Below are 27,726 nucleotides of genomic sequence, written 5' to 3' on the forward strand. Positions count from 1 at the left end.
CTTGACAAGTGATATTGCTGTAATCACTTCTGAACCATACTGTTATTGTTCATGGGTCTTTTAACTATTCCTTTCCAATTTAAAGGGGTCAGTAACTTTAAAGAATATCTTGAGATGTGCGCAAAAGGCTCCCCTAAGTATATCTCAAACAGATTGTATTGTATGAATTTGCTGAACTTGATTACACCTGATAAACAATCTGTTTTTACTCTTTCCACCATGAATGTTACCTGCATTTTTAGCTTGTGATGTAACATCTCTGCTTGCCTTGGCTTTCCAAAAGAATGTTTATTTTTCTGTGCTCAATTTCAATTTAGCTTTTTGTATTGTTTTACCCAGGCCTGGTTCACAGTAGTGTAATCGATCAATCTTTATTGGTCATTGCACATTTTCATATACAACGAAATTTCATTTGAGCTGCCCTGCCAATGACAGCTCCGGCTGCTGCGCAGTGCTGCGCGCACCTTTCTCGAAGAAAAAAGAAAAAGGACATGTTGGGATCTGGGTAGGGATAGCAGAGGGTAAAAGAAAATAAAAGGCTCGTTGTACCAAATGAAACCTCCAATGTTGGGAAATTCAATTTGAGAAGGAACCTAAAAAAACAAACCCGCAAACAGGCAAAGCATGACGTTAGACAAGGATAGTTGGGATAAGGATGTGGGGTGGTGGAGGGGGGGAGCACTGCACAGTTAGCCGGTTCCTGTGCAGGTGCACGGATTCCTGGCTCCTGTGCATAGCGAGGGAAGCTTGTGGAGGCGGGGGGGGGGATGGGGGATATGGGAATGTGTGTGTGAATGTTTAGCTCAGTCCTCAGTTCATGAGTCCAATGTTTGTGTATGTGTGTAGCCCATCTTCTTCCGTCTCAGACCTCCGGTGTCTCAGTTCGCGAGGGTGGGAGCGCGATAACACAGCAAGGTTGCTATGGAGACATCCTCGGTTGGGGTGTAGGAGAGCTATCTCTTGGCCATGAAACTTCCAGAGGAGTTTATTGTTCCAGGGGCGCCAGAATGTAATCAGTTATTCACGTTTGCGCGGGAGAGAAGTAATTTCACCTTCTCCCTACTGCTCTCAACAATTTTAGACCTCAGCTGTAGCGATTCTCACCCTGATGGCTTCCAATCTGCGACTCAAATCAAATTGTTCATCTTACGATTGAGTTCGTCATACCGAGAATCGGCAGCCGTGATCCGTTCGTTTGCATAGACCAGCAGAGTTTGGACGTCGTTTCTGTCTGCGGTCTTCCTGATTTTCCAGAAGCTCAGGCCAGTGAACAAGCCAATTATCAGCAGGCCTGTCATCATAAATCCGAATATATAAACATCTTCCACATCCTCCACGGATAGGGGTGCCAGGCACATGATCCCCTTCCACTTCCCCCAGGCGTCGATCACGTAACCAGAGGCAAAACTCCCATCCGGACAGGTAGGCTCCCCTAGGCCTGTGCTCTTTGTGGCGACAATCTTGTCAATTGCGTTGAGAGACCAGTTAATCAATTCCATGATCGGTGTTTCGAAGGTCCAGTGCCAAGCAATCGCTCCAAGTCAGACAGACGAGACGAAGACGAAGAAATGCAGCAAGCAGGGAGACATGAGGGTAGGGAGGAACAGAGATAGCGGAGCAAGGAAAAGTGCGACCGCCTCCTACGAGAGCTGAGAGCAGAAGAAGAGAAGAAGAAGTAGTTTTATTAAAGTGTTGATATGACTGTGTTTCAGGAACTCTAGGGTCCCAGCACACTCAGAAAACTTACCGCACCCTGCCATTTAGGACTGTGGAGATCAGCAGTGCTGAGAGCTCCAGCTATGACGGTAAGAGAAACGTCAGAATGTCATTTCAAGGATTTCTGTCGTAGGTGTTTGGCAGCATTTTGTAAACACATGTACAAGAACTTGTAGTACTTTATATAGATTTTATTAGGCTTCATGTCTGAGATTGACTGAAAGAGGTATATACTTTGAAAGCAGCAAAGGAGAACCTGGCTCTTCTTCTGCGACGTGCAAAAAACTCAAAGACCAACGTGAGGAAATCGGCACTGCAGGTACATGGAATTCAAAAAGTCTTCTATTTTAAATTAAAATAGTAATGAATACAATAACTTACCAGTAACCAGTATGTGTGTTTCACCCTGTAGTAGCTTTCTGTGCTGTATTTTTGTGATAGAACAGAGATATGCACATATGACCTTTGCCTTCTGTGCTCAATCAACCTTCCACAGGCTTTGTTGGGTCTCCTGAAACATGGTGTGATCCCCATGAGCTGTGAGAACCTGGGAACTCTGTCAGAACGCTGCAGAGACCCGGCTGTGTCTGTAAAGAAGAAGGCCCTGCAGTGTGTGGGAGAGCTACTTGCTGTGAGTCTGATCCAGCAGCTCAGAGCAACACAAGAACCAACAGTAGAACATAGAAAACAATAATAAGACTTTCTGTTCAGTGACAATAAATATCAGTAACTGTCTAGAATAAAAGTAAAATTGTATATTTTATTCCTGATGCCTAAAGTCAAAATCTGGATACTGGAGAAGTGTGACGCATTTTCCACAGTTGCTTAATTATTTCCTCTTATCACCAGGCTAAACCAGAGTGCAGAGATGTGCAGAAGATGTGGCTGCAGGGTGTGGTGCCAGCTGTGGTGGACTCTGAGAACTCTGTCCAAGACAAGGCCCTGGAGGCTCTGGACCAGGTGCTGCTCAGTCAGATCAAACCGTACTCTGCCAGCTCCCACATGAGTGTTAGTCAGAGGCTGACCTGGGACCTGTTGGACCTGCTGTGTAACGAGTGCCAGAACCTGAGGTTGGGCCAAGCAAGTTTTTGTCTCATACAAGATAAGACACATGAAATAGCAGAAATTGTGTGAAAGACGGAAGGCTTTGTTTTTTGTATTTAGACTGAAAATAGTGGGAACATAATGGATACTGAATTTGGCACAAAATTTAGTGTTAAACATTGAATGGGAGCATGAAAAAAATTCTAGGATTTCCTTGAAAATATCAAATACCTCACCACTGCTCTTGCTGTTGTATTTTGCTCTGGGTTTCCAGCCAGTACTTCAGTAGGGCCTTCACCATCTGGTCCAAACAGAACAAGTTCACTTCAGCATTCGTCACCAACCTGGTATCGCACACTGAGGCTGATCACGCTGCCGGGGCGTGGCTGCTGCTCTCCAAGGTTGTCACTTCATCCCACAGAGTACCCTATGGCAAGATCCTGGATGCCTGGGACACCATGGTCAGGTGAGTGGGACACAACATTTATTTGCAACATTTACATTGAATTAACGTTTTTTTTGAGAATCGAAATGTTATCTACATGATTTTACTGAATTTCTTTCTTTCCTATTGTCTTAGCTCAAAGGATGTAAATGTGACAACCTGCTGTCACATCCTGTGTGTGATAGGAGACATTGCCACACATCTGAATGAAGATACCAAAGACAGGATAGTTGGTAAGTGTGTGTCAAACGGAATATCAGGAAAATTCACAGGACCAAACTGGAACTGTTTCAATCTCTCTATTTGTCCCTCGATCTCTCACTGTAGCTGATCTCATGTCTTGGCTGAGGACATTCACTTTGTCCCTGGAGGTGATTACTCCTGCTGTGGAGACTCTTTATCAACTTGGCAAAAATGAAGACATCAAACAGACTCAGGTTGAAAATTTGCATTTACATTCTTTAAAATGTTTGTGATTTAAACGTGAACTGTTTTCATCAGGGTATCTGCAGATTTCAGATTTTTTTTTTAAAAAGGAGTTCAGTTTACTTACAAAAGAATGTAAAATGTGCTAAATTATGAAAAATAATCTTTTATAAAAAAATTTTTTACAACAACAACAATAGCCCAGTTGTTTTCTCTATGTGATTGTGGGTAGTTGGAAGACTTTAGACACATAAATAAAATAAAGGTGATGTGATATTGGATTGTGGTGTCGGAGACTCCTTTTTTGACCTGTAGCAAACCTTGTTATAACTGTTGCTAAAGAAGTCAGGAAGCTCACTGTCTGATATGGAAGTGACGTCAGCAGAAACATGAATGATTTAGTTACTTTTTACTTGTCAAACAGCGGGTATGTGTCTCGTATTTATCACCTTTATCACAGGTGATAAATGTCTAACATGTGAACCCCACACAAATCTTCCCCATGCTCCCATTCAATGTTTAATTGACTTAATCTTTGTGTAAATTCAGATTTTTTACAAGATGTAAACTTCTAAATCCAGCATCCAAATATGTCAAACCAATGTCTGTCAACTCAAAATTCAGCCCAATTGACCTTACAAATCCGTACAGAGAAACCTAACATATCCAAAGTTTCCTTTAGATTGCCTTTGAGCAAGTTCTTAGCAACAGTAGGATTAAAAAGAATCTTTCTGTCCTCATGATGTCATCAAAAATATGATTCATCCCTAGTTTCCATTTGCAGTGTCCTAAATGTTACACTGGATGTAATTTCTTTCTTTCTTTCTTTCTTTCTTTCTTTCTTTATTTCTTATTCTTCAGGCTTTTCTGGACCAGCACTGTGGTGATCTGGTGTCAGTCTGCGAGGCTTATTTAGCCAACATCATCCTGAATGAAAATGGAACCCAGAACCTCAATGAGGAGATGATGGTGAGAAGTAATGCTTGGCAGACTTGTCCCTGTTAACCCAACACCCTCTTGACCGTGCGGGTCGAAGCTCAACTTACAGTCCTAACATATTTCTTCTGCTGGATAAACATCAGTCCAAAAGATGTCTAGTTTTTTAGCATGCATGTTTTATTTAATATGACACCAGCACATACTATGTTCATCACCATGTATAATTCTCACAGCCAACTGCTGTTCACCCTCTGCTCGTTTTGAGATGAGAGCAATGAAACAATCTCCTCACTCTTCCTCAAGCCAGACTTTCTAGAACACCATTTTAGTCACATTGTTTAGTAATAAATTCTGAGACCACAGGCCATAAGGGTTGTCCCACTGACACATAAAGCAACTGTCCACAGACTGTCTTTATGTGCTATTAATCTGATATCTTTTGCATGGTTTGGCACCTGCTTGGTGTACATCAGTTTTACTGCAGAGGATGCAGGTTAAATCTACACTATGCAGTCTAATTTGTAAGATGCTGTTTCTGTAAAAAATAATAAGTTCACACTACCAATTCTGATTATTGATTGTTGCATTAGTAGACAGTTCTGTCTACAGTCAAATGCTGCAATAACATCAACGCAGCTAAATCTTCCATGCCCTCTTATCCGTTGCTAGACAACAAACTACATTACAGCCAATATGGAACATGGAACAGGAAGGAGCTGGCTGATATGATTATTTTATGACCGCAGCACTGCCTGAGAAAATCAATGTAACTCCAGGGTACTGACAGCAGCATTACTACATGATCACCTCTATCATAGTTTATAATGTGTGATCCCAGAAAATGTTAGAAATGACAAAAAGTTATCAAAGCAATCTTCTATTTGTCAAACTTACAAACCCAGTGCAGTGTTTCCTCTAAGATTTTTTTCAACAGCGGCAGTAGGCTCCCCGGGAGCTGTGGCAACGTAAACAAATGACACTTGACTGTAGATTTTCCCTGTACAATCTATTTATTGAATGGCCAGTTGTAAATGGCTTTTTAAAGGCTGAATGTTAATTTTTTTTAAAAAAAAAGTATTTGAACAAGCTCATCTGAAAATGCAGTCAGCAGTTGTTCATACATGGTGTATAGATATTAGCTTAATGCTATCAATTAGTTTACTCACGTTAGCGACACTGAGTTGGCACCGGGCCCAATTAACTGAAGCTGCCAATATGTTACACACCGTGTATGGTTCGCTCATTCGTTTTTCCGTTTCAAAATAAAATGAGAAAAAACAAATAATCGTGTTTTTTTTTGTTTTGTTTTTTCGTTTAAAAATTAATCTTTAAAAATGAAAAGTAAAACAAAAAAATGCTGCATTTTTACCAATTTTGAGGTTTAAACAAAAAAGCAAAGCCTTTTTCCATTTGGAAGCTACCAGCAGAACCGGAAATCAAAGTCAGAACTCGTGCCGACTTGACTTCACTTCTCTGTCCCAAACTCCGCACCACGTACTTTGAAAGCAGCGGTGGAGAAAATGCTGTAAGAACAATGGGAGAGCATGAGCCAACCACCTTGGGCACAAAAGCAAGGTGGGGCTTCAGTGACACCCTGGCGTGCCCAGGAGCAAACCGAGTGCATGAGGAGTGCACTAAGAGTGCATGAATGTCACTCACGCTTGGCAGAGGCCAGCACCAGCAGCAGCCCTGTCTTCAGAGACAGGTGCTTCAAGGTAACCTCCTCCAGTGGTTCAGATGGAGCCCCGGAGAGCCCATCCAAAACCACTGCCAAGTCCCACGGGGGGCCAGCGACCTGGAAACAGGAAGCAGCCTGCGTGCCGCTTTCATAAAACGGCAGACCAAAGGATGTTGGCTGGCCGTCTTTCCTTCAAATCCCACATGGCATGCTGAAATAGCAGACAGGTACACCTTAATTGTGGAGAAGGCTTTATGTTTGTCTATCAAGCTCTGCAGGAAAGACGAAATTACACTAACAGTGCACTGAAAGGAGATGTGCCCTCTCCTCTGACACCACTCCTCATTGTTCGGGAGGCACTACGCATATTGCTCTCTTTGACAACAGCGAGTGAATTTCCTCCTGAAGAACACGAGCTGACTCTCTGCACACCTGAGAATGCACTATACCGGAGAAACGGGGGGGAACAGCGGCAAACTGAAGCCTGTAACCCCGTGAAATCGTTCTCAGAACCCAGGCTGAGCTTGTGATCACAGCCCACCTCTCTCTCATCATAGAGAGAGATGTGACAGCCTCTGACACACTGCCTGTCACCGGGGCCTCCAATAATGGTGTTATGGGGCCGGATATGGTTGTGACCCTTGGGCGTCACTGCGCATGCGCTGGGTGTTAGTGCATTGACAGATTCTGTACCTCTCCGGGTTCGGAGCTGGGCCAGCACCGAACTGCTTATTGTGTTCTCGTTTGTCAACTGTAACTGCGCCCTTGACCAAAGGTCTGGATGCGGCAGTGAACACCTTTTTATTAAACAAGAACAATGGTGTGTGCTTGTGTGACTTAGATGAGGGACAGAACCTGCTGTCTTCACAACAAAGTCTCTTTGCCCCTCCGCTGGGATGCGTTGCTGCCGTACCGTCAGCGCTTGCAGCGGCAGGGACTCGTGGGCTTGGGAAACCCGGAGTAGCACACTATGGAAGAGAACCGGTGGGGCTGGTGAACGGGAACAGCCAGCACAGGCACCGGTGGGAAGAGGGGAGGCCGTCAGGCCTTTCTGGGTCAGCCGGTCCTCGCCTCCTGTCCGGGTGCAGCAGTAGGGGCAGGATGGGCTTTAGGCCGTGTCAGGATTTTAAACTGAGAGACTGGAGGCCGCGTTGCAGCCAACGCGAAGCTCTGTCGCGGGGCTGGGGCCGGTGTGGGCTCAGCTTTGTGAGGGAGGCAGAGCTGGAGAGCTTCGTCCTCCTTCTTTTTCGCCTCGCAGCATTGCTGCATTGAGGTGAGAGTGGAGCCAAAGATGCCGTATGGAATGACCGGCATGTCCAAAATGTCCTCTTCTCTGTCTGATAGGTTGGTCAGGTTGAGCCATCTGGCTCTTTCCTGCAACACCATTATTCCCAGAGATTTTCCCGTGGCTTGGAGCACACAGTGCTGTACACGGAGGCAGATATCCGTTATCACGGTAATCTCGTCCCACACCGCTGGATCAGGCTTGGTCATCATATCCTCACATAGCTCTGCTTGGTATGCTGTGAGCATACAGGAGACGTTCAGTGCCCTGACAGTCAGCGCTGCTGCCCTGTAAGCTTGCTCCGTCATGACGGACTGGAAGTGGTCTGCTTTGGACAGCAGTGTGGGGTTCCTAGAGGAGGTAGTCAGCCATGGGTGAAGGTACGCGGCGACTAACGGCTCCATGGGGGGCATGCAGAGAATGCCAAGCTTCTCCATGCCATCACAATCCAGGGAGGAAGCTCTGTGTATCGGGCTTTTGCTGCTGAATGGGTGTTCCTTCCATGAGGAGGACACTTCGTCGAGCAGCTCAGGAAAGACAGGAAGTTGCTGTTTTGCTGTCCTCGTAGCCTGGGGCAATTTCTTCCCTTCATAACGGGATCTGGTGGTCTCCGTTATTACTCAAGGCTAAGGTATGTGCAGCCGGGATGCAGCCCGTTTGCACATGGACTGCATATCCATGCTGGTGGAGGGGGAAGCGGCCGCTTCTTCCTCCTCTTCCCTGAGGGCAGCTACAGCGCCTGGCATGGCAAACTAAGTGGAGGGGATGAGGACGTCGTCCTCACTCTCATCCTCCTCGGATATGAGGAGCTCCAAGGTATCCTCGTCGTCATCCTCATAATCCAACTCCAGTACGTCTTCCATAAGCGGAGCCAGACCGGCTAGGTCTAGCTGGGAACCCCAGGTAACCCTAGCGCGCGGTCCGGTGTCCATGGCAGTCCCGTCCTTGGCCTCGCTGGTGACTGGTGTGTCACCAGCGGGCAAATAGGGTTCCTGGCCAGACAAGCTAGCTTGGTGTGTAGGCATCGTCGGAGACTCTTCATGGTGAAGCGGGAGCAGTGTCCGCATGAACCTGGGGCTTCGATAGCCTGTCGGGCATGTTACAGCCCAAGGCAAAACGAGCAGACCTGGTGTGAGTTGCGGCTCTATATTTTCTTGCCACAGGCACAGAGCCGGTCCCCGGAGTCTCCATCTCCTCTGGTGTGAGGAGCATGGGCGTCCATGCTGATTAGCTGGATTGCTGAACAAGAGACGCCGTGAATTAGCTGGTGTGCTAATTAACCAAAATGGTGTTAGCTGGTGTGCTAATTAACCGAAACAGTATTAGCTGGTTTGCTAAACCGTGTAAAAACGCCTTACCTTGGTGTGGTCAAATGGTCGAATTTCCAGGCTATGGTGAAGGCTGGAATTTTGCAAATTTGGCAGCTAGCGTTCGGTGACGGAGCAATAGCCAAGTTAGCTCCAATCTATGAAGTTAAGCTAGCTATCGCTTAGAAAGTTGAGATATGCTACACGAAGTGAGAAGAGGTGTTTGAGTGATGCTGCATGGTAGCGCAGGCTACTTAAGGGTAGGTGGCTCCACCTGACCTACATTTAGGTTTTAAAAACTGAAAAACCAAAAAACAATGCAGTTTATTGTCTTTTGAGATTTTATTTTGAAACGGAAAAACGAATGAGCAAACCATACACGGATTCATAACCTTAGCTGGCCATCAATATTTTGCGAATGTCTGTTTAACTTGTAAAATCTATTCTGAGTTATCTTAAGCTAATAACTTTCCTCCAGTAAGTCACTGCCCTATTTTCCAAGACAACACTCCTCTGACTCTCTGACCTGCTGCCTGGGTGCTTGATGTGACATCACTTTCAAGGCCGTGCGAGTGATTAACATCGTATTAACCCGATGTATCAAAGAGTAGATACTAAGCAAGATAGTTATCTGTCGTTTACCTTAGTACTCACGAGTACCCGAGACAGTGCAAGAGTGCTGTAAAGGTGGAGACGTGGTGGTGGAGTATTTGCGACCATTTAAAAAAAATAAATAAATAAATAAATTTGAAGGAGCGGCGGCTGGGATTCAGTGATTCATGGGATTCAATGAATGTAGAGGAAACCCTGCAGTGAGTGTCCAGTGCTTGTGCTTCTGATAGAACTGAAAGTGTTGTCTCTTCTAGGTTAAATACCTCCACACTTTGGGTGTGGCATCACTCCACTGTCCCACGAAGGTTGGAAAGAGGACCGTGCTGCTGGTCGAATCTGTCCTCACAACACATTCTGACAAAGTGCCAGGTACGAAGAACAGATGATTTGTTTTAAGATCCACTGAGACTGACGTATTGTATTTTTCCTTGTATGCTCAGATTGAACATCTAGAGACAGGATTTGGAGTTCAGAAAGATAATTTGAGAGAAAAATTGTGTTATCAGCAACACTCCTTCCACCACAGCCAATCCAATAATAGTGGCAAGTGTTTACACTTCCTGTGACCATCTTCATTTGTCCCAGTGTGAGTTATATTAAGCAATGAGCCAGACTGAAAACACGCCTTTTAAAACAGGCCTCCAATAAAACAGGGGTTGCATTTGTTGTGGACATGTTATTTTAAGGTACCAGTGAGACAGGACTAAAAGATTATGGTAAAGACTTGTCAGATGCCAAAACACTGTAGAGCAGTTTGTAATACTTTGATAGTAATACTACAAAGTGATCACAGCAGTAACTGTTCAATCTTTTATCACAATAAAGATGACGTAAACAGTAGTTTTGTTAACATTAAAAAGTAACCTTCCAGGAATGTGCCCTTGTATTTATGAGACGTTTCAATCAAGCGTCTTGCTGGGTGATGTTAAGCTGTAGCAAAAGGGCAGCCTGGTTCAACTTCTTGGCAGTCCTGGGCTTTGTGCCAAAGGTCTCCAGGATCATGGCACAGTGGAGGAAACAACTTGAAAAATATGTCATCCAGGTAAATCACATTTGATAAATCTTACAGACTTGCTACTAAAGATTGAATGTGATCTCTGCCTTTTGGAACAGCTTGAGTCCTTGGTATAAATATTATGTAACTGCCTAGTATTTTAAGTATATTGCTTAGGAGGAGGCCATACTGCACAAAATCAGCTCCCTAAAACAACAAAAAATCATCTGCCAGCAGAGCATGAACATTTCACTTGATTTTAATCAATTTAAAATATCCAGTCAAGAGTGCCTCGGTAACTCAACAGGTTGAGCAGGCAACCCATAAACAGAGGCTATAGTCCCTGACGGAATGGCCCTTTGCTGCAAGTCTTTCCCCCATTCTTCTCCCCACTTTCCGGTCTTCTTCTCTCTACTATCCTGTCACTGTTGTCTTAACTCATGAGACACGAAGGGATACTATACAAATTGAGTGACATAAAGGTCTAAGTGATACCGAGCGATAACATATGATCACATGGTTGACAATGTTGATTTGTTCTTCATGTCTTTCGTTAACAGAGGGCCAGGAAGAGCTGCCTGCCTCACTGCCTCTGTCCCAGTTCAAAGCAAACTCTCTGCCTACCAGAGTCAGAGCCCACGGAGTCATCACTTTAGGTAAGCTCTCCTTTTAGTTTATGTGTTCTTCCTCTCAACAAGCAACATGTGCATGGGTCTTCCTGCCTCAATTCACTGAATGAAAAAAATAAAAATAAAATGGTGAACATTGATTGAGTTGATCATATGTAAAATCTGGCTTCATTGGTATCATTGGCTGTTGAGTTAAAACTTCTTAAACAGGGATACGGTCATGTCCATTTTTGCATAATTTTCTTCACACAATCTGTGACGCAGTTTTGGAAGTGTCATAACCTGACAAATAATGTAGCTAGAGGCCTGACATGTTACAGGGTGATCGATATCTACATATGTTCTTTAACGGTACAACCGTGCTTTGATAGAACAATACAAACAATTTATATGATGAGCTGGTGTGTATTGTTCTATCAAAGAAGTGTTGTACCATTTAAGACCATATGTAGACATCAATGACTCTGTAACATTTTAGGACTATAGCTACATTATTCTCAAGTTATGGCACTTCAAACATTGCTACACAGATAGACAGAAAGAAAAAGGCATAAAGCTTACAATGACCCCACCCCTTTTTAAGATTTTTTTAAACTCAAAAACTACTGTTACCTATGACCCCAAATTTTACACATTATACTTATGCCCAGAAAAAAAATCTGACCAATATGAGATACTAAGGCATGAACTTCTTTAAAAATCTGGTGAGAGGAAATGGCTCACGTGTGTTTGAGCATTTTATCACACTTTTAATATTTCCTCTGTGGAATTTCTGTTTGGATCAGGTAAAATGTGTCTGCAGCATGAAGAACTAGTCCACAGGTACCTGCCAGTGTTCGCCAGGGAGCTGGAAGTTGGCACGGAGGTTGCTGTGCGCAACAATGTGGTGGTGATCATGTGTGATATGTCCGTTCGATACACCAACGTTGTGGATCACTACATCCCCAACATCTCTGCCTGTCTGCGGGACAGTGACGCTGTCATCAGGGAGCAGACTCTCATAATGCTGACCAACCTGCTTCAGGTAGATTTTGTTCATTTCTTCAGGCCACTGGTTGAAAATGAATGTAGTTATATACAAACAACAAAAGTTTGTGAATAAAAGTTTTCATAGACTTGTAAAGGCCATATATATTGTGGCAGTCTTAAGTTTTCAATGACTCCCATAACTTAACAACATAATTTTCTATGATGGAGTCATTACAGCACATGCATCTTTGTTACAAAAAAATAACATGTATTTTGGTTCTTTCATAGATTTATTCTAGGTCTTGTGGAAAAATAGCATCTGCTGGGTCAATATTATACATACAGAAATGCTAATATTTAGTTAAGTGGCCATTTTCACCTAAACTGTGTGCTTTTGGCAGCCACCCACATGATCCATTGAAATGGTTTACAGCACTGCTAAAGGGATTCCTCTACCAATAATTCTTAAGCAGGGTTCCTGATGGCTCTCTTTCTGCCTCTGTTCTTTTTCCTAGGAGGAATTTGTGAAATGGAAGGGCTCCCTTTTCTTTCACTTCATGGTAGCGCTGGTTGACCCAGACCCTGCTATCGCCAGGTAAATCCCACTGCATAGATAGATGATAACGAAGTAAACCTCTGTACTTTTAGAACTGTGTAGATCACAGGATAGCTCTAGGCAGCAAATGCTGGCAGTGTTGGGAAGTCTGCAGCAGTGTCCTGTTGTGAATATCCAGTTATACTGGGGCAGCATGATGTACTCATAATTTTATAATAATAAAACATAGCAAAGAGCTGTAATATCATAGGGATATATTTTACAAATTGAGACAGTATTTGTATCTTTAAATGACATAACGTAATACTGCGTTCTTTTTTGCTCTTGGTGTTATGTACAAACACAAAGTAGCATTATATGCCAAAATATTTTTATATATTTTTTGACATTCAAGACAACAATTATACACTCACCAATATTTTTAATTGGAGTACCTTTAGATTGTAGGCTCGGAATTTGGCATCAGCGTGGATCCAATATGCCTTATGCATGCAGTGGTATAATGGTGTGGGAAATGTTTTCATTTGTTTCCCTTAAAGCCAATCCGTTATCGTTTCAATGCAACACCCTATCTGAGTCTTGTTTACAGCCGTGTTTGTCCTTTTGTTGCCACAGTGTGCCATCTTCTATTGGCTGCTTCCAACAGGATAATGCGCCATGTCACAAAACAAAACTCATCTCAAACTGGTTTAATGAACATCACAGTCAGTTCAATGGCCTCCCCAGTCACCCCATATGAATCCAGTGGAACACCTTTGGGATATGGCAGCCTGAAGGGCTGATAAATCTGCAAAAATGAAGTGATAAATTATTTTAACTAGGAGCGGAATCTCAGAGGAAGGTTTCCATCATCTTGTAAAAACCATAACACCAAAAACTGAGGCTGTTTCAAAGCAAAGGGAAGCCTCTGCCAGGATTAATATGCTGCTCTAATAAAGTGCTCACTGAGCATAGTGACAACGTCATAGTGCATGTTGTTAATGTAAGCCCTTCTTGTTTTTTTTTGCCAGTCTGTGTGAATACTGCCTACTACACCTGCTGCTGAAGAAGACCCCAGAAATGTTCAGTCAGCACTTCATTGAGTGCGTCTTCCACTTCAACTCTTACAACAAACACAATTCCTACAACAAGTTCCCTCAAACTGAGAGGTATGAAGCAGTTGTAGTCCACATTAGCAAGACAAAACAGTACAGTGTGTCTTGTTACACTACATGCAAGGACTTTTTTGTGAATTAATTTAATTATTTTTGAGTCGTTGATTACTTACCTTTAAAATTTGCACAGAGAAAAGGTTCAGTTCTCTCTGAAAGGAGCTCAGCATCGCGAGAAACGCTTTCGAATCTACCACTTCCTTTTGGAGCACTTTACAGATGCCCAGCGCTTCAACATCGCCAACAAGATCAACCAGACCATCTTAGGTAAGCAAATGCATGGACTCAGAAGCAAAGCCAAAGCTGGAAAGAATAGAATCCTTCTTCTACCTCTGTCTGGTTTTGAAGAATAAGTTTATTCTATGGATGATGTATGAACTGTGAACATGTTGGGGCATCTTAACACATTTTCTTAGTGAATTCTGGACTGTCAGTAAACTCCAATTTGGGCCTAGATCTGTATTAGCCTGAAGAAAAACTCTTTGTGACTCTCACTCACTGTTATAACTTTTCCTATCACAGCATGCTTTGCAGATGAGGAGCTGCCGCTGGATGCAGATGGTGCGGAAATTTTGTCAGAGACCTTCAGCATCTTGAGTCTAAAGGAGATGAACGTGCAGGCCATATTAACTCCAGCTGGGGAGGAGCCCGAGGAGGAGAACATGGCCACCATGACTAAGGCGGTCCTGCAGGCTGCACAGAAGAAGGTGGTGTCACAGGTAAGCAAGTCTGGCCACATTCCTTGAAAACTCCACTAATTACTAATTGGTAGAAGTGAAGTGTTACATTGCTCATTACTATTACAGTGCATTAGATTTTTGGTTTCGCTCTGTCAAATATGGCCACAACTTTAAAATACCCCACACTTCCACTACCGTTTAAAAGTTTGGGGTCACATAGAAATGTCCCTATTTTTGAATAGAGTCTAGACATTGTTAATGTGATAAATGACTATTGTAGCTGGAAACTAGAGGTCGACCGATATATCGGCCGGCCGATATATCGGCCGGCCGATATTTTGGGCCGATATATGGACTTTTTCAATATCGGCCATCGGCCAATATTTGCAAATAAAAAGCCGATTTGTGATCAGGCACCCATACGGGCAGCTGCCGCGACCGCTTTTCCCTTAGAAGGACCCCCGGCACTCAGAGAGCGGAGCATGAGCAGAGCGAGTGAGCCAGGCAACAACAAGCCTCGCTCCACACCTGCTTATTTGGTAAAAAAAAAAACAAATAAAAAAACAGGTAAGAGATTTGTTTGTTGGTAAGAGAGAAAATGCAATGTTGATTTAGCCTTTTTAGCCCCCCCCCCCGTCGATTGCGATGGTGGCCTGACTTGACATTTGTTACAGTTTTTATTTTGTGATCATGTTTATCTTTTATACTTGAACAAGCAATTGCACTTTCAGGTTACTTTTTAAATTGTATTTTTTGTAAACTTTAAGTATTTTTTTATGTTATTGTACTTTTTCACTTTTTGTGTTCAATAAATGTTCTACTAGTGTATTTAATTTGTAATATATACATGTATATACTTTTAGTGTTTAAATTGCCTTTTATAATCGATGTAATGTGCTTTAAAAAAAAAAAAAAAGGATATCGGCCTTAAAAATCGGCTTCTACAATCGGCTTTAGATATCGGCCATCGGCTGAAAATTTTTTAAAAAATCGGTATTGGTATCGGCCTTTGAAAATCCCATATCGGTCGACCTCTACTGGAAACGGCTGATTTTTAATGGAATATCTACACAGGAGTACAGAGGCCCATTTCCAGCAACCACCACTCCTGTGTTCTAATGGTACATTGTGTTAGCTAATGGTGTTGAAAGACTTTTTGATGATTAAAAAACCCTTGTGCAATTATGTTAGCACATGAATAAAAGTATAAGTTTACGTGGAAAACATGAAATTGTGTGGGTGACCCCAAACTTTTGAACGGTAGTGTACATGAAACAACTTTTGTATTGTACATATGCAAAAACAGAGTTCTGCACATTGTGGGTTCATAAGCAGGCAGCTTGGAATTTAGAGGGCAGCAGCTAGCTTGGCTTAGCGAACTCCTGATCTCATTTGCACAGTTCACATTCCTATGTAGATGTCATTGGTGTGCCCGCTAAGGTCCTACAACATGTAAATAAGACGACTTTTGAAATAGTAACATTATTGCTGGGCGATATGACGATACATATCGTGAGAACGATAGAAAAGTGTCTATCGTGCCATTTCTCTTCTATCGTTTCTATCGTTTCTAACCTAATTTTATCAATTATTACAGCAAATATATCATTAAATAGCCTGCGACGATTGTATTAGTGTTTTCTTGTCACTATGCATACTCCAAGTTTATATAAGTGAAAATAAAGAAGAATAAGAGATTTTTCGCAAAGAATCTCCGTCTTGTGGTTTTTGCGACATGACGCTGCTTTACGTTCTTTGATTCTCACGCGGGTTTGCGACATGCTTTATGTTACTTAACTCATGAGTGCTGAGCGATGGACGCGCAACAGGTAGGGCTGGCCCGAATAGCAGTTTCTGGGCTCTGGATATTCGGTCCCCACCTTAACGTCCGGGGGGTGGGGGGGTGTTGACGGACGGACGGAAGAACGACCCGAATATTCGGTTCGGTCCGTGAGGTCAGAGGCGGTGAGCTAACGGAGGAAAGAGCCAAATTTTCGGCTCGGTTCGTCATGCCCGACGGGGGGTGGGGGTGGGGGATGGGGGGGCGAATATTCGGATCTCAAAATTAATATCGGCATACCACCATGGGGACCGAATATTCGGGTCCAGCCCTAGCAACAGGTTGAAGTTTCATGGAGAAAAGTAAGCAATGAAATTTTTGTCAAACTTTTCAGAGAATAACTGAAAACATACTTTGTTGTGGTATATCGTCATATATATCGTTATCGTGATATAAAATAATCCATATCGTGATATATGATTTTTTTCCCTATCGCCCAGCACTAAGTAACATTTATTTTGTTTTGGCATCGGTAACACCTCCCTTTACCTCAAACCTCTGTGCCAAGCTACCATTAGCACCTCCAAGACTGGTCTGTCCTCTTAACACAGAAAGAATTAGTAATTGTAATATAATAATTACAGACTTCCACATTTCGATCCCTACTCATCATTATTGTATTGTATTGTATGTAATGTATGGTTCTACGAAGAGGTGAGTCAGGTACCAGGTGTTATCTTCCCGTAGAAGATTCTGGGGAACGTTCAGGGGAGCTCCTCTCAGCCCCCTGCTTTTATCCACAGGTCCAGAAGAAGGCCTTCATAGACAACACTGTTCCTCTAATCATCAGCCTGAAGAACCTACTGGAGGAAAAGCGTTCTCCTGTCCTCAGAGACCTCATGGCCTACCTCCAGGTGAGACCAGCATAGATATGTGGATGCTCTCTACTTAACTGTTGGGTTAATGAAGTGGAAACTTGTGAACAGCATGTACATGTTTCCATTCATCTATTTCGTAACAAACAACCGGTGAATCACTTTTAAAACAACTAGATCAGACTGGTTGAGGGATGTGGACTCATTATAAAAGAGGAATCAGAAATATTCTGAAAATGCTATGCATGGCCCTGAGGTTAGGAGCTTTTGTGTGTCTCTACATGGAAATGTATGGCAATGACATGGCTCTTCCTTCAGGTGAAAATGCAAGACTACCGTAACGAGGTGAAGGAGTTCTTCTCTGGAGATGAGCAGCTGGCAGCTGAAGTGGAGTTTGCTCTGAGGACATCAGAGAGAGAAAGAGAAATGCAGAAACAGATGGACAACTGCAGCCTGACAGAAAAGACCAAGACGCCCTCTGCACAGGTCAGAACACACCACATCCAAAAAGCATCAATATGAAACTAAAAAACAACCAATAGTATTTTACCATCTGTATAACTCTTTATGATAAGTAATTTTAAACAGGTTTGCCTGCATGAGTACAATTTAATTAAAAAAAGGAATACAGCTGAAATAATAGGCTTTACCTAATGTGTATCAATGTGAGGGCCACTGACCAGTCCACAGATGCTTTCATTGTGTCATTTCATTATCTAGGTCAAAATAGCTATTTCCAGTTCAAACTGGGTTAGAACATAGACACATTTCAACATAATATTACCACTACTATTGTTTTGTTTTTCGTTTTTGTCAGCATTATCTTGTCATGTTTAAGAATAACAGATTATTTTTAGAAGCTGTTATATTTAAGTTATTTTCTTATTCTAGTGTCTTTTAGTTGCTATTAAAGGTATCTCTGTGATTCTGCTCTCTCTTCAGGTTTCAGTTCAGGGTGCTCCTACCAGGCCCGGGCCCCTCCTTCCTTTTGTTTTTGCCACACCGCAGCCACCTCGTTCGAACCGAGAGTCTGCCAGACTGGCACACACTGACAGGTACGTTTCCATTAACAAGAGGATCTCATACCACTTTGTGTTTTCCCTTGTTTTCTTAAGTCTGAGTGACTTACAAAAAAAAAAAGGACTTCATGTGACCAGTAATGACTACATATTGCAGACTGAACCACTCTGCGGTGAAAATCTTTTTTTTTTTTAAACCTTGTTCCCAGCTTGGATTAAAAAATGTTTTATGTGTGTGCTTATACTGTGTGTTTGTGTTCTATCAGCCGTGCACACAGATCAAGACAAGAGGATCATGTCCAGTCTAAATCAGTCATGCTGGAAGGAACAGGTATGACAGACTGGAGGATTAAACTACTATTTAGTATGTCTAAGGAAAGTTACCTGAACTTCCACTGAGTATAGCAGGTCGAAAAGTAAATGAAAAAATGAGGATATTGGCGATACGAAAAATGTTTAGAACGTAATTTTGTATAGTTATTAGATAAATCACTACCTGTTGTTCAGTAGTATGTATCCTACTGTTGAAAAGTTTAGGGTCACTAAGAAATGTCCTTATTTTTGAAAGAAAAGCTTTTTTTTCAGTGAAGATGACATTAAATTAATCAGACATACAGTCTAGACACTGTTCATGTGATAAACAGGATTGCCATGTGTCCTGGAAAACCTGGAAAAATGATTGACCAATTTTCCAGTCATGGAAAACATATGGAAAATGAGAAAAAAGGTCAAATGTCCTGGAAACGGTTAACTTATCCTGGAAAGATATTTATCCTCCGCCTGCCAATGCAAACGGGTTAAAAGTTATGCGCTGTTGTCTTCTGGGCAACATTGAGGCATAGCGCTTCTCTGCTTCTAGCCGGCGCAGCGCCCCATGTGATGCTACCATCCAATCAAATTTGCATTTCTACTTCGAGCAGTTCTGCAACCCAGTTCTTCCAATTGACTTTGTCGCCACATTTAGCGACTTTTCAGACCCCGTTAAGGACTTATTGCCTCGAGACAAAACTAGTGACTGTAAGTTGAAAAGTGTCGCTAGTGTCACGAGTGTGAGGGTTTTCTCTACCGTGGGCGGCCACAGGCTCCTCTCTGTCCTCCGTTGAGTGACAGGCAGAGGAGAGTTCTACTGGGCGTGTCGGTTACTGAGTTGGCTGTGCGCTACGAGATGCAACACAGCTCTGATTTCAGCACAGCGGGAGTTTAACAGGTAATCTTAATGGGCCACGTTTCACTCAGTATTTCACACTTGTTTTATTGTCTGACAAAAGTATGTGAATGAAAACAACATTAGGAATTCTGTTGTATTACTATGTGCACAGATAGATGGAGAGAAGAAATTAGAGAGATTAACAACTTTTCACGTCGACTTAATCTCGTTAATTTCCAATAAAAGTAGTTTTCAACAGAGTGAGATGCGCACAGAGACCACAGCGAAGAGGGGCACCTTTACAATGAGAAGACTGTAACTATGACATGTTCATTTGAACCGCTAGCATGGGCGTAGCACCCCGGGGGGGTGTGGGTGTTGCGAAACCCGCGCTTTTACTTAAACATCATTTACTTACTACACCCTTACTACAGACACGTGTGGTGGTGTCCGCATAAACTACATCTTCCCACAACAGTTGAGGTGCAGCTGAGCGCTTCATGTCTGGAATCAAACTTTCAGTCAATGACGCCAGTCAAAACAGATACATGACGTCTCTGTAGCGGACTGTCCGCCTCCATATGATGGTGACATCACGGTGACATCGCATACTACACCTCCTACGTCTCAGTGGGTGAGTTGCAGACATGGAACGTGAATTTAGCGTGTACACGCTAATAAGCAAATATATCCAATTACTACAGAGTAAACCATCAACATGTCGGCCTGCAACCACTTACACAGAATATCAGAGGGCAAAGGTTCTCAATAAAGAAGGTCATAAACGTTGGAACTAGGGGAGACCGGGACCAGATGAACCCGAGGGTGAATTGTCCTGGCTACTGTTTACATGTTATTGTGCACATTTTTTCCTCACTGAACCAAACTTTACCCTCTTAAACCCGGATCAGCAAATGAAGCTATATTTGGGCATATTCTGGATATGGCATATTTAGGGTTATCTTTTGGAACACTGGGGGACATATTTTGGCATATTATGGGGTAAAATTTTTTTTTATAATCTGATCACATTTTTGAACATTTCAGGTATATATTGGCATACCAAGAGCACATTTTGGTATTTTTCAGGTTCATTTTGGAATTTCCTGGGCATGTTAAGATACATTTTGTTGTATTAAGGGCACATTTTGGCTTCGTTCTGTCATTTTCTGGGCACATTTTCTTACAGTTGGAGCACATTGTGGCATTTATGTCCATATTTTTGCATTAAATTCTTCAGTAGGCCAGCAGAGCCATATTAGGCTCCATATGGGCTTAGGAGGTTGAGGAAAAGAACATTATCTTCATGTAATTTACATACATATACACATCTTTTGGCCAAAGAAGCATTTCATGCCGTTCAAATGGAATGAAAATACATAAATAGGGAAATAGTGCGTAGTTTGATTCGAACTGGTTTAATACTAAAGCGGTGGTGGCGGCAGCAGTGGCGGGGGATGGGCAGGGTGGCATCTTAGAACACCTTCGGTTTTAAAATTGCTGCTTCATCCCTGACCCCTGCATTTCTTATTTCCACTGTTGTTAGCATAAATGAATGTGATTTAACATGGCTAAATTAGCATTACAGCTATCAATCAGTTAATTTGACTTTATTTTGTAACTTTTAAACAAATCAAATGCAATTCAATGGGCTTGACAGGTTGATTAAACAACAAAATGGGCAGTAATAGACAGTTTCAAATGTGTGTTGTCCTCTTACTACAAAATGGCAGTGAATGCACAAAAAAAACAGGACTTCACATTGCTGACTAAATCAAATGCGCATTGGAGAAGTGTGGCAGAGAAAAAGGAAGAGCTGGATGCTCTAGCAAAAACACTGGAAAGCCTGCAGGAGAGTGTCAAGAAACTAAAATAACTGAGCAAATTTTTTGAGGAGCATTTTTATTAGAATGACATTGCTGTGTTTTATATTGACCTTATTGCACTCCAGGATAAAATTTTATTTTGATGTTTTTGTTATATTTATGACAGTTTATGATTTGCTTGGGTATTTTGGCAGTGATTTTGATTTTAATTATGTTAGAGAAATGCAGGTGCCAGATGCATAAACAATGAGTTGTGCAGTAAACTGATATGAAACAAAGGAAATTGTTTTTCAGTGATTTATTGAAAATATACAAATATTTTTAAATGAATTGCTCCAGAGAAAGTAAGAGAGAAGAGAAAGTTGAGTTAGGAATTACCCAATTGAACACTGTAACTCCAGTTTGTCATGTTAGTGAAGTGCTAGACTGTAATCTGTGGGTGTGTTTGCATTATTCTATGATACATTTGTCATAATTATTTTTCATTGATAAATTATAGCCATAGACTGCACATCAAATGTCTGAGTAATAAATATAGAAACAAACTGGGTAAATGCAAGTTACAACTGTAGTAAAGAACACTTCCAAAGAATGAGGGGGATGGGAATGTATTAGTGTATGACGTGATAACATGTGTCTGTACCGGCTGAAAATGCCCTGGAAAAGTCCTGGAAAATAATTTCAAGGAAAGAGTGGGAACCCTGGATAAATGACTATTCTAGCTGGAAACAGCTGATTTTTAATGGAATATCTACATAGAGGTACAGACGCCCATTTCCAGCAACCATCACTCCTGTCTTCTAATGCTACATTGTTGGCTAATGGTGTTGAAAAGGCTAATTGATGATTAGAAAACCCTTGTGAAATTATGTTAGCACATGAATAAAAGTGTGAGTTTTCATGGAAAACATGAAATTGTCTGGGTGACCCCAAACTTTTGAACAGTAGCATACATTGTAATACAATTCTTAACTGTTATAGTTTGATCGTAAGCCTAATACAGCTAAAAGAGAATAAATGTTAAATGTCAAGTCTGACAACTGGAAATGTTTGTACTCAACATCAGTGTTAAATGGAGTGACAACAGCCTGACTGTGTACATATTTTTTTGACTTTGTTTCAGTGGTACCTAGAGGAGTTGTGAATGACAGAGCCATCAGCACACCAAAAGGTAAAAGCCCACAGTGCTGTCTAAACCTCCAACACATCCTCATTACACACTTGATATTCATTGCATACTGCTGTCCACAAAATCAGCGTGTATTCATGCACCAAAGGCGCCGGACCACTAGCAACCAGATGGTTTTTGAATTGAGTCTATCTAGTACCAATTTTCACACATTTCTTTGACGAAGTACTTCACTTACTCTTCTGAACGCAATGATATTCTCAGTGTCTGGATGATTTTCTCATTCAAGTACATTTGTTTCATCTAAGCAAATATGATGCAACTTCTCTTCCTTTACCTGACTTAATCGTTCAGTCAAATCTGTATTTCATCATTGGTGCAGATTTGCCATTATTGTGATTTCACCTTATTTCCCATCCCTAAACACTCATCCTAAATCCTCAACTATATGTGTGCTCCTTCCTGTGACGTAGGTGTCAATGTCAACTTAACCTTTGAAGTCAGTGCCATTTTCAGTGACCATGGTGGAACAAGTAAGTTTCTCTGACTTCATTTTCAGTCTCAATAATATGGTACTCGGGAGAATAAGAACCTCCTTTCATGTTATAAATTACCCTCAAATTCTTCCACAACTTGAAACAATCAAGGTGTGAGGTACACAGGCTTCAAGTTTCATTTGGTACTATGTGGTTTGAAGTTTAGGCTTACGGTTTAATGGTGTGTACTGTGTCCTCGCAGGTCTTGTTGAGGAGGTCAGTGTTCTTCATGTGAAATCCAAAGAACAGCAGTAAGTGCACTACTGTTGTCATCTGTTTCACAAAGTCCGTGCAGTTAATAAAGCAGTTAAAGGAGATCACAGCTTTTTTTTCCCTGTAGCATGTGTATCCTGTTTGCATACACATTTATATACATATTCCATGTATAGTGTGTGCTAAAGAGAAGCTTTCTGTGTAAAAAAATTTAGTTTAAACTTTAGCTGTGTTGTGTTTCAGAGCTCCAGGACCAAGGCAGTGGAATGTGCAGTCTCCTTTACGCCAGAAGAAAAGCTCATCCAGAGTTTAGTTGGCATACTGCTTATTTCTGTTTTTTTGTCAGGACTCTAACTCCACTAAATACCTTACATTTGTATTTTCACCTACATGCTGTTTATTGATATCCCTGACCTTTTGATGAATTTGTCACTGTTTGTATGTCGTATTTTTGTTAATAAAACTCTTCTACAAATTTAAATAAACAAGCTGTGACAGTTTTCTAGAGAGGAGATGTATTTAAAGGTTCTTGCACAGAATTACAGTGTCTGATTCAACATGCAACAATGTTTAGTTGGGAGGAAACCAACCAAATCTGTCTTTGTGAATACGTTTGTCCAAAACAGTGTAATTTTATCAAGTTATCTCATTCACTACTGTTAAACTCCACACAAAAACACTGCACCATTGTTTTTGTAATTGAAGGTCAAGGCAGTAAGGTTCCCAAACTGTGGTAATTTGTCTAACTAGCTGTCTGGTGATATAAATACACTGGATATGTAAAGCAACCATTGGCACATCACTGAACAAACACCATAAATACCCAGTTAGCCAACAATCCAGCATTCTCAGCATTAGAGGAAGTCATGCTACTTGCTGATAGTAGTACTATTTACCACTTAAACCTTATGAGGATTAAGTGGTAAATAGATAATGGATGAATGGATGGATGGATGTTATTAGAATAGGTGCATAGCCCTCCTCTGCTCTGAACAGTGTTCAAGTTTAACTGGAGTTTCGATTCTAGTGTTTCTCAGATGTTTGTAGGTGCGGCTTTTCATGACCCCTTGCCGATATATCCTGTAAATGAATAAAGGGACTACTTTTTAAAAAAATTGCATTTCTACTTTACTATTCCTTGACAAAAACATTGAGTTTTTATGTGTTTTATGAAGCATCCTCATTTTGACTCTCATACGTTGTCGGGTGACAAAAGAAAACCTGTGTTAACAGTGTATGTATGGTTAAAAAAAAATCCACTTGCTGTCAGACATCCAATAGTTTCCTCAGAATTGAGTTAGTCCAATTTTTTTCCTCTGCTTGATCCAAAAAAAGAAGCAATTGTTCCTGACTAGAACATTTTCTTTCTCTTTTTTAATGTTTCTTAAAGCCAGAAGATTTGCATTTTGAATAATAATTGCGAGGACAACATATTTTACTAAAGTGTGCATTTCAGCTCAGGAACAGCATTTGAAGCGTATAAAAATCATGAAGGCTGCAGTAACGTGAACTTCATGTTTTCAAACAAATTTCTTGTTCAGAATGACTTGAAATATGATAAATATGAAGGCAAATGATGTTTAAGTTGATATAAATTGAAGGAATTGCGGGGACAACATATTTTACCAAAGTGTGCATTTCAGCTCAAGAACAGCATTTTAAGCACATAAAAATCATGAAGGCTGGAGTGACGTGAACTTCATGTTTTCAAACAAATTTCTTTCTCAGAACGATTTGGAATTCGACAAACATGAAGGCAAAATGACGTTTAATTTGGTTTGGATTGAAGGAATTGCGGGAACAACATATTTTACCAAAGTGTGCATTTCAGCTCAAGAACAGCATTTTAACCGCATAAAAATCATGAAGGCTGCAGTGATGTGAACTTCATGTTGAAACACAAATTTCTTTCTCAGAACGACTTGAAATGTGATAAATTTGAAGTCAAATGATGTTTACGTTGGTTTCTTTTGACGGAATTGCGGGGACAACATATTTTACCAAAGTGTGCATTTCAGCTCAAGACCAGCATTTTAAGTACAGAAAAATCATGAAGGCTGCAGTCACGTGAACTTCATGTTGAAACACAAATTTCTTCTTCAGAATGACTTGAAATGTGATAAATATGAAGGCAAATGATGTTTAAATTGATATGAGTTGAAGGAATTGCCGAGACAACATATTTTACCAAAGTGTGCATTTCAGCTCAAGAACAGCATTTTAAACGCACAAAAATCATGACAGCTGCAGTGACGTGAACATGTTTTCAAACAAATTTCTTAGAACGATTTGAAATTCGATAAACATGAAGGCAAATGACGTTTAATTTGGTTTGGATTGAAGGAATTGCGGGGACAACATATTTTACCAAAGTGTGCATTTCAGCTCAAGAACAGCATTGTAAGCGCACAAAAATCATGAAGTGGTCAAAGAGAAAAAATGCCTGATCAGCTACTGATAAGTGGCGTGCCCTCATACAAGCCTGCACTTCTTCAATCCATTCTGCCAACCCTATGCCTGACCTTCCCCTAAACATGGGACATTTTCGGTCTCTTGGAATAAATACCAGTCTCTCTGTCAAGGGAGCACTAGCAGAGGAAATAGCGATAGGAGGCCCCGAAGCTGAAGGCATGGTGCTAGGGCCGGGCGTGGCTGCAGCCTGGTCCTGGCGCAGTCTTTCGTTCTCTGCCCTTAACTGGGCCACTAAATTCCTTAATTCTTGTATTTCCTCAGCCATGACTAGATGTTAATCACTGAGGGGAAACTGGCAGTAAAACTAGCTTAGCTAGCAGTGGGAGAGCAGCAAAAAAAAACAAATTAACCCCTACCAAGGTGTGATGCGGGTACAGAACAAAAAATAAATAAATAAATCAGACACCGCTGCTGTTTTGCCTCAGAACACAAGGGCATACATATACAATCTATACATATACAACATGTCCCAGTGATACCATTAGCAGGTTGGGAAATAAAAGAACACACGTCTCTGCTATCAAGTGGTAATAATACTGCCGACAACGCCAGATTGTGGCGAGTGTAGTAGCAGCAAGCTAGGAGGGCTGCAGAATACGGGGAGCGTTTAGAGCTAGGGCCAGGGTCAAATTGCCCAGTAGCTCTTAAGCTAAGCTCGACAACGCCACCTTGGGGGGGGACACCCCCAAGGACAGTTCTGCCTCTTAATAATTTATCTGAGGCACACAGGTCCGTATACCACCAGGCAAGAGACGTGGTCGCTCAATTAAGTAATCAAATTTTATTGACAATCAAGTTAAAATCAATTAAAACAACTAGATAAAACAAAGGGAGGGAGGTGCAAAGGGGCAGAGGCTGTTGCTTACCATGTGGCAGGATGTATCACCGGAGGGGAGGAACAGGGCCCAGGGAGAGGTCACCAGGTGAATAAAATCGCACACACACACACACGTGATGGATTAAATGAAAAATACCCAGGGTTCACACATCACACGGGGAGGGATACCACCACCGACGACACCACGTTCCCTGCCACAGGTGCTCAGCCTCTGAAACCAAACAAAAGGGGGATTAGTGGGAACACAAAATAAACAATAAACAAAGTAAGAAATTAAACTATAAACAAGAACAAAAATCCTATAAACTAAACATCACAAAAGAAACATTTAAACCCAGAATACAAAATACCAAAAATATACCAAGAATCACGGACATTTAAAGTTCAAAGTAAAAAAAGAAACTAAACCAATCCTTTAGACACAGCTAACCAAATAACAAATAAAATAGAAAATTGATCTTAATTAATCAAACCAATATAGGCCATAAGGCCAAACAAAAAGAAACTAAACCCCAAATAATATCCACCCATAAAGCTGTGGACACAAATAAAAACACAAAGCGTACGAATGTTAAAAACAGGAAGATAAATATTCAATTCCAAAGGAAATCCAACTCCCAAGCTACCTGGTCTAACCCGGCCGACGCCGAGGGGAAGCAGACCAGGCCGATGAGGCAGAGAAATAACGGAGGCTAGCTGCAGTTAGCCGTATAGCAAGCCCATCACAGATACATGGCCAAAGTGGAGCAAAACAACAGCAAGGCAAAACAGCAGCGGGTCCTTGACGCTGCCACTCTGGGCAGCTGCGTGGCACACACACACATACACACAAGGGAGAGCACGTCAGGAGCCGCTCCAGCCGCTGTAGCTTCCGTTGGTAACACTAAACGTAGCTACCCGACGCCAATCACGATAACACGCCGAAAGTTCTAAACACCGGTAACAAACCAGGGCGAGCAACCGGAATAGGGCGTGGCTTCAGCCTCAGCGAGAGAGAGAGAGCGAGAACGTATAGGGGGCCGCTCCCCAGCTTTTATAGCTGGTGGGCGTGCCCCGATTGGTTTATGGCCCCGTGCAGCCCAGAAGAACACAGACACAGACCTTGGGAAGGACTATCCTGCTACAATATTTTACCAAATTGTGCATTTCAGCTCAAGAACAGCATTTTAACCGCATAAAAATCATGAAGGCTGCAGTGACGTGAACTTCATGTTTTAAAATTTCTTTCTCAGAACGACTTGAAATGTGATAAATTTGAAGTCAAATGATGTTTACGTTGGTTTCTTTTGACGGAATTGCGGGGACAACATATTTTACCAAAGTGTGCATTTCAGCTCAAGACCAGCATTTTAAGTACAGAAAAATCATGAAGGCTGCAGTCACGTGAACTTCATGTTGAAACACAAATTTCTTCTTCAGAATGACTTGAAATGTGATAAATATGAAGGCAAATGATGTTT

General features: G+C 41.8%; 1 protein-coding gene and 1 long non-coding RNA gene across 7 annotated transcripts in view; one reads left to right on the forward strand and one right to left on the reverse strand.

Annotated features, from left to right (window-relative positions):
* The window catches only part of ncapd3 (non-SMC condensin II complex, subunit D3), a 66,248-nt gene extending 42,804 nt beyond the window's left edge, over positions 1-23,444 (forward strand). For 3 of the 5 annotated variants that reach the window (XM_055018848.1, XM_055018849.1, XM_055018850.1), the window contains 23 exons: positions 1,713-1,805; positions 1,959-2,035; positions 2,213-2,347; positions 2,566-2,786; positions 3,035-3,226; positions 3,341-3,438; positions 3,533-3,642; positions 4,493-4,600; positions 9,707-9,821; positions 11,007-11,102; positions 11,861-12,099; positions 12,560-12,639; positions 13,611-13,748; positions 13,885-14,018; positions 14,274-14,470; positions 17,015-17,125; positions 17,405-17,572; positions 18,029-18,141; positions 18,372-18,436; positions 22,202-22,249; positions 22,681-22,740; positions 22,946-22,994; positions 23,200-23,444. In XM_055018848.1, the coding sequence (XP_054874823.1) occupies positions 1,713-1,805; positions 1,959-2,035; positions 2,213-2,347; positions 2,566-2,786; positions 3,035-3,226; positions 3,341-3,438; positions 3,533-3,642; positions 4,493-4,600; positions 9,707-9,821; positions 11,007-11,102; positions 11,861-12,099; positions 12,560-12,639; positions 13,611-13,748; positions 13,885-14,018; positions 14,274-14,470; positions 17,015-17,125; positions 17,405-17,572; positions 18,029-18,141; positions 18,372-18,436; positions 22,202-22,249; positions 22,681-22,740; positions 22,946-22,994; positions 23,200-23,269 (2,717 nt within the window). In that variant the 3' untranslated portion in view covers positions 23,270-23,444. The remainder of the gene's footprint in view (positions 1-1,712; positions 1,806-1,958; positions 2,036-2,212; positions 2,348-2,565; positions 2,787-3,034; positions 3,227-3,340; positions 3,439-3,532; positions 3,643-4,492; positions 4,601-9,706; positions 9,822-11,006; positions 11,103-11,860; positions 12,100-12,559; positions 12,640-13,610; positions 13,749-13,884; positions 14,019-14,273; positions 14,471-17,014; positions 17,126-17,404; positions 17,573-18,028; positions 18,142-18,371; positions 18,437-22,201; positions 22,250-22,680; positions 22,741-22,945; positions 22,995-23,199) is intronic. The other 2 variants (XM_035945204.2, XM_023263798.3) reach the window with 1 other exon arrangement.
* Positions 356-27,347, reverse strand: LOC118469851 (uncharacterized). 2 transcript variants are annotated; one of them, XR_008604421.1, is made up of 3 exons: positions 26,893-27,301; positions 26,295-26,477; positions 356-1,649 (listed from the first exon to the last, which is right to left on the reverse strand). It is a non-coding gene; the product is annotated as an uncharacterized LOC118469851 (long non-coding RNA). The 2 variants fall into 2 exon arrangements; XR_008604420.1 differs by lacking the exon at positions 356-1,649 and having other exon boundaries at positions 26,191-26,477; positions 26,893-27,347.
* Between the last annotated feature and the right edge of the window lie 379 nt (positions 27,348-27,726).

Source organism: Amphiprion ocellaris, chromosome 16 (genome assembly GCF_022539595.1).
Source record: "Amphiprion ocellaris isolate individual 3 ecotype Okinawa chromosome 16, ASM2253959v1, whole genome shotgun sequence".
NCBI lineage: Eukaryota > Metazoa > Chordata > Actinopteri > Pomacentridae > Amphiprion > Amphiprion ocellaris.